Source organism: Hylobates moloch, unplaced genomic scaffold (assembly GCF_009828535.3).
Source record: "Hylobates moloch isolate HMO894 unplaced genomic scaffold, HMol_V3 SCAFFOLD_1, whole genome shotgun sequence".
In the NCBI taxonomy this organism is placed as follows: Eukaryota; Metazoa; Chordata; class Mammalia; order Primates; family Hylobatidae; genus Hylobates; species Hylobates moloch.
In genome coordinates, this window is record NW_026652276.1 from 44632002 (window position 1) to 44646107 (window position 14106).

Genomic DNA, 14106 nt, shown 5'->3' on the forward strand with positions numbered 1-14106 from the left:
TGGCATGTGATTCTGCCACTGCTTCCATTATTTACAAAATAAACCCTTATCACAGTTGAGATTCTACAGAATACAAGCCTGAAAAATTCTTTCAATCACATTGAAGCCTGTGGTCTCAGCTACTTGGGAAGCTGAGGTGAGAAGATGGCTTGAGCCCGGGAGGTCGAGGCTGAAGTGAACCATGATTGTGCCACTGCACTCTAGCCTAGGTGACAGGCAAGACCACATCTCAAAAAAAAAAAATTAAATGAATCAAGTTGTCAGTTTTGTTTTATTTTTTAATTAAGGATACTTTGAGACCTATAGAAGTATTAGTTGCTATCATAAGCATTCTAATAGTAGAGTGTTTCAAACTATTTAAGGATGTTGGGGAAACTAATTACACACATAACTGTCTCTCCTTTGCAATTAAGTCTTTTTATGAAAATATTTTAATATAAATTTTTTATACTTTGCTGTTTTAATTAGTATATGATTTTTTCCAACAGAAAGAAACTTCATGTGGAAAGAAATCTTCAAAAGTACTAACTAAAGACTAAAGGGCTGTTTTTTTAAACTTTACTTTTCTCCTTTTAGACTCCAGAAATAGTTTCCTCATAAAGCTGACTTCCTTTCTGGAAATGATTTTTGTTTCTAAATATGTTGAGAATCCATTCTTTTCATTTTCTCTTTCTCTCTCTCTCTCTCTTTCTCTCTCTCTCTCTCTCTCCCTCCACCCCCCTACTGCCTCTCTCTCTCTCTCTCTCCTTTTGCTTTCTTGGTAGTAGTTGAGAGGAAGGAGGGTAGGCGCAGGACAGAGAGAAGAGGGAAAACAGAAAAAGAATCGTGTGCCACTATGTCTGAATATATCTTCTACTTGTAGATAATTACATCCAAGTTGCCCTTTTGCCTTTTTATTTCCGTTTTCGGACACCTTTTTTTTTTATCATCCAGCCAACTGGGATAGACAAAGCACCGCTGGTGCCCTGAACGACAGAACTCTGGTAGGGGGCTGGCTGTAAATTGACGTGGCATGGAAATTCTCCGCTAAGTTGTAGCAGCTTGCATGTTTCTCTTAAGATCAAGCCCAGCCTCCTGGAGCTGTAGCTTAATCATGGGTTCAATGACTTTACAGAAAAATGGATAGAAAAATTCTTCAACTCCTTTCTTTGGACCCAGATGGTTTTTTTTGTTTGTTTGTTTTTGTTTTTATTTTTTGTTTTTTGTTTTTTTGGTTATCTATGGTTTAGCTGAAAACAAAATCAAAGCAGTTAAGTCTGTAACTTTCTTTTTGCAGCTTAAACAACAGAATTTGCTGCTCTCCCTCCCCTTTCCTGCAATTTAATTCCTTACAGATTTTGCCATGGGGTGCGGACTTAGAAAGCTAGAAGACCCTGATGATAGCAGCCCTGGAAAAATATTTTCTACCCTGAAGAGACCGCAAGTGGAAACAAAGACAGAATTTGCTTACGAATATGTATTGCTGGATTTTACTCTACAAGGTACTTTTTGCTTCTATTTTGTTTGTTAAATGTTTCAGAGATGAGACTAGTAGTCATTTTTAAGTGTTGACTTATAAATTTTTAAACTGTTCTTCATAATGAGATTGCATATTCAAACAATAATGCTTCGCTTCTTAATTATACTTTGTAAGATTTTTGTTTTGTTGATTGCTTCGTGTTTTGGTAACATGGCTCATATATACCTTCTAAAATTAGGGAAATTGCTTGGAAATACTTCTTTCATTTTTAAATCAAATACTTATTTATAGAAGGATTTATGAAAAATGCTTGATTTCCAGGACAAATAGCTATATAGCCTTAGTGACAGTTTGTATTTTGAAAAAGATTTGAAAATCACAAGAAGGTATTACATAGGAAATATTACTTCCATCATATTGTGGAAGAGTTTTTGCTAAGACAATTCTGAGGCTTCCAATTGTGTTAGACTCTGTGATTATGGTAGTCATTTGATATTTTTGACCAAACTAAACTATAAGTTTTGAAAATGTAGTTAAAAAAAAAAAAAGATAGCCTTCTGTAAGACACTTCCTTTGCTCAGTGCCCTGTCCCTAACAGAGAAACTCTCTGTTCCAGAAAGTTGGAAACACAAATAAACAAGCCCAGATGGCAGCTCTGTGGAAGGAATCGAGGTGGCTCGATTTCACAAATACTTTGCCTCATTTCTTTTGGAAACTTTAGAGTACTGTACAACTGCATAGACAAAGCAGCTTTTAAAAAAAGCTATATCTTTAATTATGAGGTAGTAAAAATGAAATTTAGAGTGCTTTGCTTGCTGTTAAAGTTATCAGATATTAGTAAAGTTCTTATTATAGTTATATTTTTAATTCTAATGAGCCACACATTTTATCAATTCACAAAGTTTATACTGAATTATCATGTTAAATATTATCTCAATTTTTTTCCAAATTTTTTGTTTACACATTTTTTTTTTTTTTTTTTTTGCTTTGCTCTAGAAACAGTGCATCTTTGTGCAAGAAGCAAGAGCAGCCCATTTTTCTTTGTCAAAAATTAAGCTGGCCAGCAAACAAACTCCCTTCCAGGGACATACACAAAATCTGTACATAGACTTTTAACATGTTCATATCCTATTTTTGTTTAAAGCTAAGGCTACCAAAAGAAAAAAATTAATATTCTTAATTTCTTAATTTTCTTTTAAATTATGAATGTTAAAAATGGATTAAGATAATATCGATTATCAGAGAAGTAACCAAACAACTGTTTGAATTTTTTCTATACTTTTTCAAAAACCTGCATTTGAGAAAATATTTGTAATGTGGTGCTATGTTCACACCATTGATTTTCCTTGTCAATTTTTTTTTAGGACTCATTTCTGTAAATCCATAGGAGACAGACACATACTCTCCCTAACCTTGAAACACTGTCTATTCATGAATTTAGGTCAGAACCATTTTGATCTGTACTTTAGGATTCTCTGCACAATCCATCGTAGGATCACAGGGTTTAAAGTAACTTGAAAAGTTTTTCTGATTCATTTCCTTCCAACAATGTTAACATCTCAAACAAATTTGTATAAATGCAGTCATCCTTGAATCAGAAAGATCTGCAGCTTTATTCAAAAGTCATTTGGGTTTTGTTATTCTCAGAAGCCCTTCTCTCTGTGAAAGGAGTATAATTTCTACCTTCCACTCTAGGTGCTTAGAAGAGATAACAGAGTATTACACTGTAAAAGTTTAAGTATGGGCAGAGTGTGCAAACGTTAACACATAAAGCAGGCACATACTTTAAAGCTGCACCTGGATCCTATTTGGTACAGGCGCCTAGTCTCCTGGTGCCCCATTGCTCTCCAATTTTTCCACATGTTTTTGTTTTAGTTTTTTCTTTGTTTCTGCCTTCCCCATTGCCTTTGCTTCAGAAGCCAGGACTCAGCATCGGCCCAGCTCCACAAACTACCTACCAGGTCATAGTTTCCCTGCTGCTCTTCTGTTGTCTCTGACCTCCGGCTGCCACTCCAGTGTATATAGGAGTGGGTCATGGGTGGGTTAAAACATGCCAGCCTTCTGTTTGGCACTGGTAATTCTGTCCTGGGTTGCTGGGAGGAGTCTTGAATAGTGGCACCTCCTGCCTGTCAGAGGCCACCATGGAATGAGCAACCTTTCAGGAAATAAAATGGCCTGGTGACAGCTGTGTGTGCTCATGATGAGCCTGTCTCTTATATTATTTTCCTCTGTTTTTTCCAAATAGAGGCCATGGCACAGAAAGTAGATCCAGTGGGGGCAGGAGGAGGAGACCCTCTGAAAATCTACAGTGCCCTGTCCTGCATTATGGTGGTTATAACTTTCTTGAACAACTTATTTATTTTCCATTCAATTATATATCACTTTCAAAGCTCCACCCAGAAAACAAAACAACTTACACCTCCCATTCTCTCCTTATCTCTCTGCCTCTGTCTCTCTCCCTCTCCCTTCCCCACGCTTTTTCTTTTTGGCCTTTGAATCATTATTTACATCTCTATAGGAGAAATCATAGCATAGACTTGAAGCATACAAAACTCTGGAGTCATAGTTTTGGGGTCCTGAATCTAGGCTGAAAACTGTGGCAAATTTGTAAATGTTGCTCTATCTCAGTTTCCTCATGTATAAAATGGGTATTCTCATGGTGCTGACATCACAGAGTTGATTTAAGGGTCAAAGGAGCTAATATAAGATGATCTACTTGGAAAGGTATCTGGCACTTAGTAAGCACTTGATAAAAGTTAATTGTTACGATCCTTCCTCTGAGAATACCCTCTGTCTCCACATTCCTCCTTTAAACCCAGCTCCTGCAGGATGCTTTTTGACCAACCTATTGAGGTCATTAAAATAATTCCTGCATTTCCCCTCTGATACATAATCATCAAGTATTGGTTACTTATATGTTCTCTTCAAAGGTTCATACACATTTTTCTTATTCTGGCCATAAAATTATGAGTTTGTGCAATTACAACTCTACAAATGTGTTTGGAGTAGTTCCTGATTGCACTGCTATGCTGGGTATCTTAGGTACTATAAAAGAAATAAAACACATAGCCCCTTCTTTCAAGAAATTTAAAGTTTCATCTAGGTAGGCTGAATTTTTCTGGAACTTTATGCCAAGTCTACCAACTGTACTAATGAGGTTTCAGTAAAATGTTTATGATATGTTTTCTGGATTATTGTATAGTAATGATTTCTTTCACTGTATTATGATAAAGTAACAATTCATTATTCCTGCTTATTAGTGAGAATTCGAAATAGTCTAGAGATTTCTTATAGTATTTTCATTTATATGTGTTTATGAGAGCATATGATGTATGTATATGAGTATGTTATAGGGTTTCTTAACAAAAAGTTAAAATAACTCTACAAGTGATCCAAAAGGATTAATTTACCTCCTTGTATAATTCCAGGAAACAATCTGAATAATGGTAGCCTTAAGAATTTTTACAGCATTTATAGCTTTATGAGTAAAAAGAGGTTCTACAATACTAAAACCCAAGAGAAAACTGGATGGTAGCTTCCTTATCTGAATTTCTGGTAGAATTACACAAAATATGAGTGAAATTTTGCTAGCCTCTAGCTTGCTTCATTATTATTAGAACAAGAAATTCGATTTGTCTTTCATCATCACCATTAACAGGAATAGATATATATTACATATGTACTCCGTAAAAAATGCTGATTAGCATTGGAAATATAAAAAAGAATAAGACAGTTCCTGCCCTCAGATATTTTGTATTCAACTTGGTCAAACTGGACAAGGTCATGAACTCATCAAGGTTAGGAATTATATCATCTCCATCTTTGTACACCCTGTGTCCAGCATGATGTTTGGAATATGAGTGATGGTCAATATTCTTTGTTGAATGAGTGAATGAACAAAAAATTACAATACAAGGTACATGTGGAGGAAATAGTGTGCTACAACAAGTATCGGAAAAAGGAGAAATCAATTTTGAGTAGGATCAGTTGGAACTAGAGTTAAGACTTTAACTGACCCTTGAAGAAAGTGGCTTAAACAGAAAAAGATTAAGAGATTGGAGTAAGTTCAAGGGCTAGTGAACAGAGCAGTGAGCTAAAGGAGGTTTTCTAGGGAGGAAGCAGAAAGTAAGATTCTAAACTGATGGGATATGGTAAGGTTCTGGCTTAGCTAGGGAGTTAAGACCTAATTCTATGGAAGATAAATGGCAGTAAAGGCTTTTTGAACAAGTAGTTGGTAGGTGCAGAAGAGTGTTTTAAGAAGATTCATGTGGAATTGCAGTGAGAAGGGATGAAGGCAAGAAGTCAAGGCTAATGATGATGAGGACCTGTGGGTGCAGGGCAGTAACAGGCACAGGATACAAGGGGTAGATACGACAGATGTTATGAAGGAGGAACTTAGCCTGTGACTGGCTGGATTTGAAGGGACAGAAAGAATGAGGAATCCAGGATGACTTCCCAGTTTTGAGCCTGAGTGGCTATGGAAATAATGAGTCCTCTTACAGAAGGAGGGGCACCCCAAAGGGAGTCTGTCTGTGGTCAAAGAGCAATTTCATTGCAGTCATGTTGCATTTGAGGTGGCAGTGGAAGATCTTAGTAGAGGCAGTTATAGATGCACAGCTGACTGTGAAAATTTCAAGAAGGAATTGAACTAGATTTTTTTTGAGACAGGGTCTCACTCTGTCACTCAGGCTGAAGTGCAGTGACTCAGTCACAGCTCACTGTAGACATGACTTCCCAAGCTCAAGCAATCCTCCTGCCTCAGCTGCTGGAGTAGCTGAGTGCTGGCGTGCTGCTCACCTCTGGCTGTGTGGCCCTGTTTGTGACAGGCCACAGACCAGTACCAGTCTACACATGTGCCACCATGCCTGGCTTACTTTTTAATTTTTTGTAGAGATGGACGTCTTGCTATGTTGCCCAGACTGGTCTCAAACGCCAGTGTGGGTAAATTGTTAGAATCATTGAGGAAAAAAATTGTTTGGCATTATCTACTTAGCTAAAGATATACCCAACAGAAATGAGTGTGCATGTGCACCATGAGGCACTACAAGAATGTTCATAGAAGTGTTGTTTGTAATAGCCCAAAGGTGTAAACAACCCAGAACTCCAAGAAAACAAAAGAATGGAAAAATAAATTGTGGTATACTCACACAATACTGCAGAAATCAGCAAATATCCTTAAAGGGTTGGATGATATTATGAGGTCTCTGTCACAACTATTCAACTCTCTTGCTGTAGCACTAAAGCAGCCATAGACAATATATAACAAAACAGACCACAGGCCACAGTTCGCCAACTCTTACCACACTGCAGTGAAAACACAGGAACTGCAATTACACAAGATGAATTCCACAAGCATAATATTGAGTGAAGACAGACACACAAGTCCATGCTATATGCTTCCCTTTATATGCTCAAACGGAAGTATAGTGTTTAGGGCTGCATTCTGGGAAGTAAACTAAGAAGAAAGGCAAAAAAAGTCATTATCATAAAAATCAAGGTATTACAGAGGGGACAGGAGCATTGTGATTGGAAAGGGTAAAGGCTTCTGAAGTGCTGGCTATTTTCTAATTATTGAATGGACAGTGGTTACCCTAGTGCAGGGGTCCCCAACCCCCAGGCTGCAGACTGGTACTGGTCTGTGGCCTGTCACATACAGGGCCACACAGCCAGAGGTGAGCAGCACGCCAGTGAGCATTACTGCCTAATTAGCAACGGCATTAGATTCTCATAGGTTCTCATAGGAGCATGTATTATGAACTGCGCGTGCAAGACATCTAGGTTGCAAACTTCTTATGAGAATCTAACTAATGCCTGATGATCTGAAGTGGAACAGTTTCATCTGAAACCATCCACTCCCCATCCACATCTGTAGAAAAACTGCCTTCAACGAAACCAGTCCCTGGTGCCAAAAAGGTCGGGGCCGCTGCCCTAGTGTTGGTAGTTTTAAGCATGTTTTGTGTCTTTTTCTTTTGTATGTTACATTTCCACTCACCCCAACCCCAAAAAAAGTTGAAAAAAAAAAAAAGGCTGAATAGGAAGTGAGTAGGGATAAGGCAAACATGGCTGAAAGACAAGATATACAAATACTCAGAAGGGAGAGAAAACTATGTGGTCTGTCTGGAAACTGAAAATAAAACAGAATGGTAGGAATGTAGCATATTAAGGAGATAGCAGTGAAACATAAGACTTCAGGAGTTTGGTCATAATTTGGTCCTTCATATATCTGCCTATAATCATGAAATACATAGTTCAATAGAGTTTTATTGTATTTTAAAACTGCAGTTAGGAAGAACCAAAACAGTGAGTAGATAATCACACATTGAGTAGATCATCCAAGAGAGAACACTGGAATTCCACAGAAAAGTGACAAGAAATACCTAAAACAAGGAAGGAGAAGGAAGTGAGGCAGCCTGTTCGGTTGGAATCAGCTGAGGCCTGAGAGAGACTCCCCAGTATGGGGAAAGGTTAAGTGAGAGACCCTCAGTACTTCACCTTCCCACTGTGGACCCCTGCAATTCTAACCATGGGAGAGTTCCTCAATCCTTGAGGGCCCTGAAACTAACATAGGGAGCTGCCAAGAGATTGTGCCACAGGACTGTCCCAGGGAGCAAGGGCATACTGGGCCCCAAACACTCCCCGAGACTTAGGCAGCTACAGCTAGGCACCATTTTAGAGCCCCATCCCTAATAGACTGAGTACTGTCCTAGATCTAGTGATGCTAGGGCTGAGCCACAAGAGAAATGCGGACTGTTGCCCTATGACTGAGGCACAAGCGACTGCATGCAGGCTACTGCAGCCAGGCCTGAGGTACAACCCAGGTGCAGGCTACTGCCAGGTGCAGGTACATGCCTCTGGGCTGAGGCATCAATGACCACAGGCTACCACGCCCAGGGCTGAAGTGCTACCAAGGCATAGGCTATCACAGCAGAGGCCGAGGCACAAGCATCACATATGTCCCCCACCTGTCTAGGCTGCCACCACTGAAGGCAGCACCTCCCTCCCCAGTGGCAGGACAGCAGCATGGCCACTGCTGCCCCCAACCTGAGCATTCCACTGGTGGCCTGGGGAACATCCCACTCCTGCCTACCATGACTGTTGCCTGCACATGCTATCAGAGGACTGAGGACAGCCCCTCTAGCCTAGCTTCACTCCCCTCAACATGCCAGAGCACACAGCCCAGAGGTCAGGGGTTTGCTCAGCTAAGTTCACCACCATTGCTGCCTGAACCCTCCTTCCAGAGACCTACCCACCTGGCTGCTACCACCATAGCTGGCACCTATCTACATGTACCCACCTGCAGGCCTAGAGACTGGCCTACTCAGCCCACCACAGACACTGCCAACACCAGGGTGCACTGCTTACAACCCAACGGTTGTCCCATCACTGTCACTGCAATCACCCATGCCACACTGGCTCTCCAGGGGGCCAAGGACCCTCCTACCCACCCAGCCCACTGCTACCACTACTGGCAAAACTAAGTTACCTAGAAGTCCAAGAATTGGCCCACCTGGACCTGCTAATGCCAGTGCCAACATGTACCTCACTGGGTCCCAAAGACAGCCATGCTCAACCCACTGCTGCCACCACTGGGGCCCAAAGACTGGCCTACCTGGCATCCCAGTTTCCAAGAAAACCTCACCACAGCATCCACTAATAACCATACCCTAAGCCTCCATGGAAGTCACAGCTACAACTGATGTTGTTTACAGCCAAATAAGTCATGCAGAGACTACACTACTCCATGCACCCAGAATCAAAGCCAAAGCATCCTACCCAACCTACACCATAGATACATCCTCAGGAAAAACATTTTCCACAAAAGCAAATTCAAAAACTTGGAAGAAGTGGCTGTTATACCAGATGTATAGATATCAACAGATGAATGCAGGACACATGAAAGTACAAGGAAATGTGACACCTCCAACTGCAATAATCCTCAGGCAACAGATCACAAACAAAAAGAAATTCATGAAATTCCAGAAAGAGAATTCAAATTATTAACTCTAAAGAAGCTCAGTGAAATACAAGAGAATTCTGAAAAATAATACAAATAAATCAGAAAAACAATTCAGGATATGAATGACAAATTTACCAGAGAGATAGATATGAAAATAAACCCAGCCAGGCACCGTGGCTCATGTCTGTAATCCCAACACTTTGGGAGGCTGAGGCAGGCAGATCACTTGAGGTCAGGAGTTTAAGACCAGCCTGGCCAACATGGTGAAACCTCGTCTCTACTGGAAAAAATAAAATAAAATTAACTGGACATGGTGGCACATGCCTGTAATCCCAGCTACTCAGGAGGCTGAGAAAGGAGAGTCACTTGAACCCAGGAAGCAGTGAGCTGAGTGCCACTGCACTCCAGCCTGGGAGCCTGGACAAGTGAGACCTTGTCTCAAAAAATAAAAATAAAAATGAACCAAACAGAAATTTTGGAACTGAAGAATTCATTGAGTTAAATACAAAATATAGTCAAGAGCTTCAACAATAGACTAGAACAAGCAGTAGAAAGAATCTCAGAACTTGAAGACAAGTCTTCTGAAATAAACCAGTCAGACAAAAGTAAAGAAAAAAAAGAATTTCAAAGGATGAACAAAGTCTTCATGACATATGGAACACCATGAAGTTACCAAATACTAAAATTATTGGAATCCCAGAAGGCAAAACAAGAATGAAAGGGTTAGAAGACCTATTTAATGAAAAAATAGGTGAAAACTTCCCAAGATTTAGACATTCAGGTATGGGAGACTCTGAGATCCCCAAACACATACAATGCAAAAAGATCTTCTCCACAGCACATTATAGTCAAACTGTCTAATGTTAAAGACAAAGAGAGAATTCTAAAAACAGCAAGAGAAAAGTATCTAGTCCCCTATAAAAGAACCCCCATCAGACTAACAGCAGATTTCTCAGCAGAAACTTTACAGGCCAGGAGAGAATGGAATGACATGTTCAAAGTGCTCAAAGAAAAATACTGCCAGCCAGGGATACTACATCCAGCAAAATTAGCCTCATAAATGGAGAAATAGGGCTGGGCACAGTGGCTCATGCCTGTAATCCCAACACTTTGGGAGGCCGAGGCACTTAAGGTCAGGAGTTCAAGACCAGCCTGGCCAACATGGTGAAGCCCTGTTTCTACTAAAAATACAAAAATTAGCTGAGCATGGTGGCAAACACCTGTAGTCCCCACTACTCAGGAGGCTGAGGCAAGAGAAACGCTTGAAGCTGGGAGGCAGAGGTTGCAGTGAGCCGAGATCACACCACTGCACTCCAGCCTGGGTGACAAAGTGAGACTCCGTCTAAAAAAAAAAAAAAAAGAAGAAGAAACAAAGTCTTTCCCAGACAAGCAACAGCTGAGGGAATTCACAACCACTAGCCCAGCCCTAAAAGAAATGTTCAAGGGAGTTCTAAACCTGGACAATGAAAGGACAACATTTACCATCATGAAAATACACAAAAGTATAAAACACATTGGTAAAGTAAACACATAAATGAGGAAGAGAAAGGACTCAAACGGCACCACTACAGAAAACCACCAAGCTACAATGATAAACAGGAAGAGCAAAACAAAGGAACAAAGAATATACAGAAAACAATTAACAATATGATAGGAACAAAAACTCACTTATCAGTAATAACCTTGAATGTAAGTAGATTAAATTCTCCACTTAAAACATATATACTGGCTGAATGGATTTAAAAATATGATCCAATTACATGCTGCCTATAAGAAATGCACTTTACCTATACAGACACATACAGACTGAAAGTAAAGGGATAGAAAATGATATTCCATGTAAATGGAAACCAGAAGTAAACAGGTATAGCTATACCTATATCAGCTAAAACAGTCAAAACAGTAAGTCAAAAACAGTAAAAAAAAAAAAAAAAAAAGACAAGGTACATAATGATAAAGGACTCAATCCAGCAAGAGGATATAACAATTCTAAACATATATGCACCCAACACTGGAGCACCCAGATTCATAAAGCAAATATTGTTAGATCTAAAGAGAGAGATAGACTTCAATGTGAGATTAGTAGAATACTTCAACCCACTTTCAGCATCGGACAGATCATCCAGACAGTAAATAACAAAGAAACATTGGATTTATTTATTATAAACCAATAGATTTTAATTTTGAGCAGTTTTAGTTTTACATAAAAATTGAACAGAAAGTATAGAAGGTTCCCTCATATCTCATCACTGCTCTGCTCACCACCATTTCCCTGATTAGTAACTTTTAAAATAATGTCAATTTTTATTTTAGATTCAGGAGGTACATGTGCAGTTGTGTTACATGAGATATTGCATGATGCTGAGGTTTGGGGTTCAACTGATCCTGTCACCCAGGTAGTGAGCATAGTGCCCAATAGTTAATTTCTCAATCTTTGCCCTATTCCCTCTCTCTAGTAGTCCCAGTGTCTATTGTTGCCATCTTTGTGTCCACGAGTACCCAATGAAACACTGGATTTAAACTGGACGTTAGACCACATGGACCTAACAGACATCTACAGAACATTTATCCAACAACTTCAGATTACACATTCTTATTAGCACATGGAACATTCTCTAGAATAAATCACATATTAGGCCAGAAAATGAGTCTCAACAAAAATGTTTTTCTGAGATAAGCTCTCACTCTGTTGCCCAGGCTGGAGTACAGTGGCACAATCATGGATCACTGCAACTTTGACCTCCCAGGCTCAAGTGATCCTCCCACCTCAGCCTCCCAAGTAGCCGGGACCACAACCATGTACCACCACACCCAGCTAATTTTTTTTTGTAACTTTTGTAGAGCTAGAGGTCTCACTCTGTTGCCCAGGCTGGTCTCAAACTCCTGAGACAAGCAATCCTCCTGCCTCAGCCTCTAAATTGCTGAGAGTACAGGCATAAGCCACTGCACCTAGCCAACTAATTTTTTTTTTTTTTTTGAGATAGGGTCTCCCTTTGTCTTCCAGGCTGGAGTATAGTGGCACAATCATGAATCACTGCAACATCAACTTCCTGGGCTCAAACAATCCTCCCACCTGAGCCTCCTGAGTAACTGGGACTACAGGCACACACCACCACATTTGGCTGATTTTTGTATTTTTTGTAGAGACTGGGTTTTGCCATGTTGCCCAGGCTGGTCTTGAACTCCTGACCTCAAGCAATCTGCCCACCTCAGCCTCCCAAAGTGGTGATATTACAGTCATGAGCCACCATACCCAGCCACAACTTTTTTTTAAAAATGGAATCATATCAAATATCTTCTCAGACCACAATGGAATAAAACTAGAAATCAATACCAAGAAGAACTTTGTAAACTATACAAATAAATAAAAATTAAACAGCATACTCCTGAATGACTATTGGGTCAATGAAGAAATTAAGAAGGAAATTTTAAAATGTCTTGATATTAATGAAGATGAAAATATAACATAAAAAACTGTGGGATACAACAAAAGTGATACTAAGAGAGTAGTATATGGCAATAAATGCCTACATCAAAAAGTAGAAAGATTTCAAATAAACAGTCTAATAATGCACCTGAAAGAACTAGAAAAGCAAAACAAACCAAACCCAAAATTAGTAAAAGGAAAAAAATAATAAAGAGTAGAACTAAACAAAATACAGACAAAAACAATACAAAGGATCAATAAAACAAAAAGCAGCTTCTTCAAAAAGATAAACAAAATTAATAAACTGCTAGCTAGACTAACCAAGAAAAGACCCAAATCAGAAATGAAAAAGGAGACATGACAACTGATACCACAGAAATACAAAAGATCTTTACAGACTATTATGAACAACTATACACTAACAAACTGTAAAACCTAGAGGAAATAGATAAATTCCTGCACACATACAACCTACCAAAATTGCATCAGGAAGAAACAGAAAATCTTAACAGATCAGTAATGAATAGCAAGATTAAATCAGTAATGAAAAGTCTCCCAACAAAGAAACTGGACAGATTCACTACCACAGAACTGGACAGATTCACTGCCACATTCTACCAAACATGCAAAGATGATCTAATACCAATCCTCCTCAAGCCATTTCAAAAAATTGAAGAGGAGAGAATTCTCCTTAATTCATTCTGTAAGGCCAACACAATAAAAAAAGAAAACTACAGGACAATATCCTTGATGAATATAGATGCAAAAATGCTCAACAAAATACTAGCAAACCAAACTCAATAGCACATCAAAAAGATAATACACCATGATCAAATGGAATTTATACCAGTGATGCAAACATGGTTTAATTTATGCAAATCAATAAACATGACACGTCACATCAACAGAATGAAGGACAAAAAACATATGATTATCTCAATAGATGCAGAAAAAACATTTAATAAAATTCAACATCCCTTCTTGACAAAAACTCTCAACAAACTAGGCATAGAAGGAACATACCACAAAATAATCAAGGCCATATATGACAAACACACAACTACAAGAAAACTACAAAACACTGAGGAAATAAATTGAAGGGGGCCAGGTGCGGTGGCTCATGTCTATAATCCCAGCACTTTGGGAGGCCATAGGAGGATCGCTTGACTCAAGGAGTTTGAGACCAGCCTGGGCAACATAGTGAGAACCCATCTCTAGAAAAATTTTATATTTTTATAAAAACATTTTAAAGAAAGAAATGGA

At 39.2% G+C, this 14106-nt stretch overlaps 1 protein-coding gene across 1 annotated transcript in view; it reads left to right on the forward strand.

The window, feature by feature from the left end:
• Window positions 1–783: 783 nt before the first annotated feature.
• RFTN2 (raftlin family member 2) overlaps window positions 784–14106 on the forward strand; it is a 101288-nt gene continuing 87965 nt past the window's right edge. Inside the window, exon 1 of the mRNA XM_032755063.2 lies at window positions 784–1481. Within this exon, the coding sequence (XP_032610954.1) occupies window positions 1343–1481 (139 nt within the window). The 5' untranslated portion in view covers window positions 784–1342. The remainder of the gene's footprint in view (window positions 1482–14106) is intronic.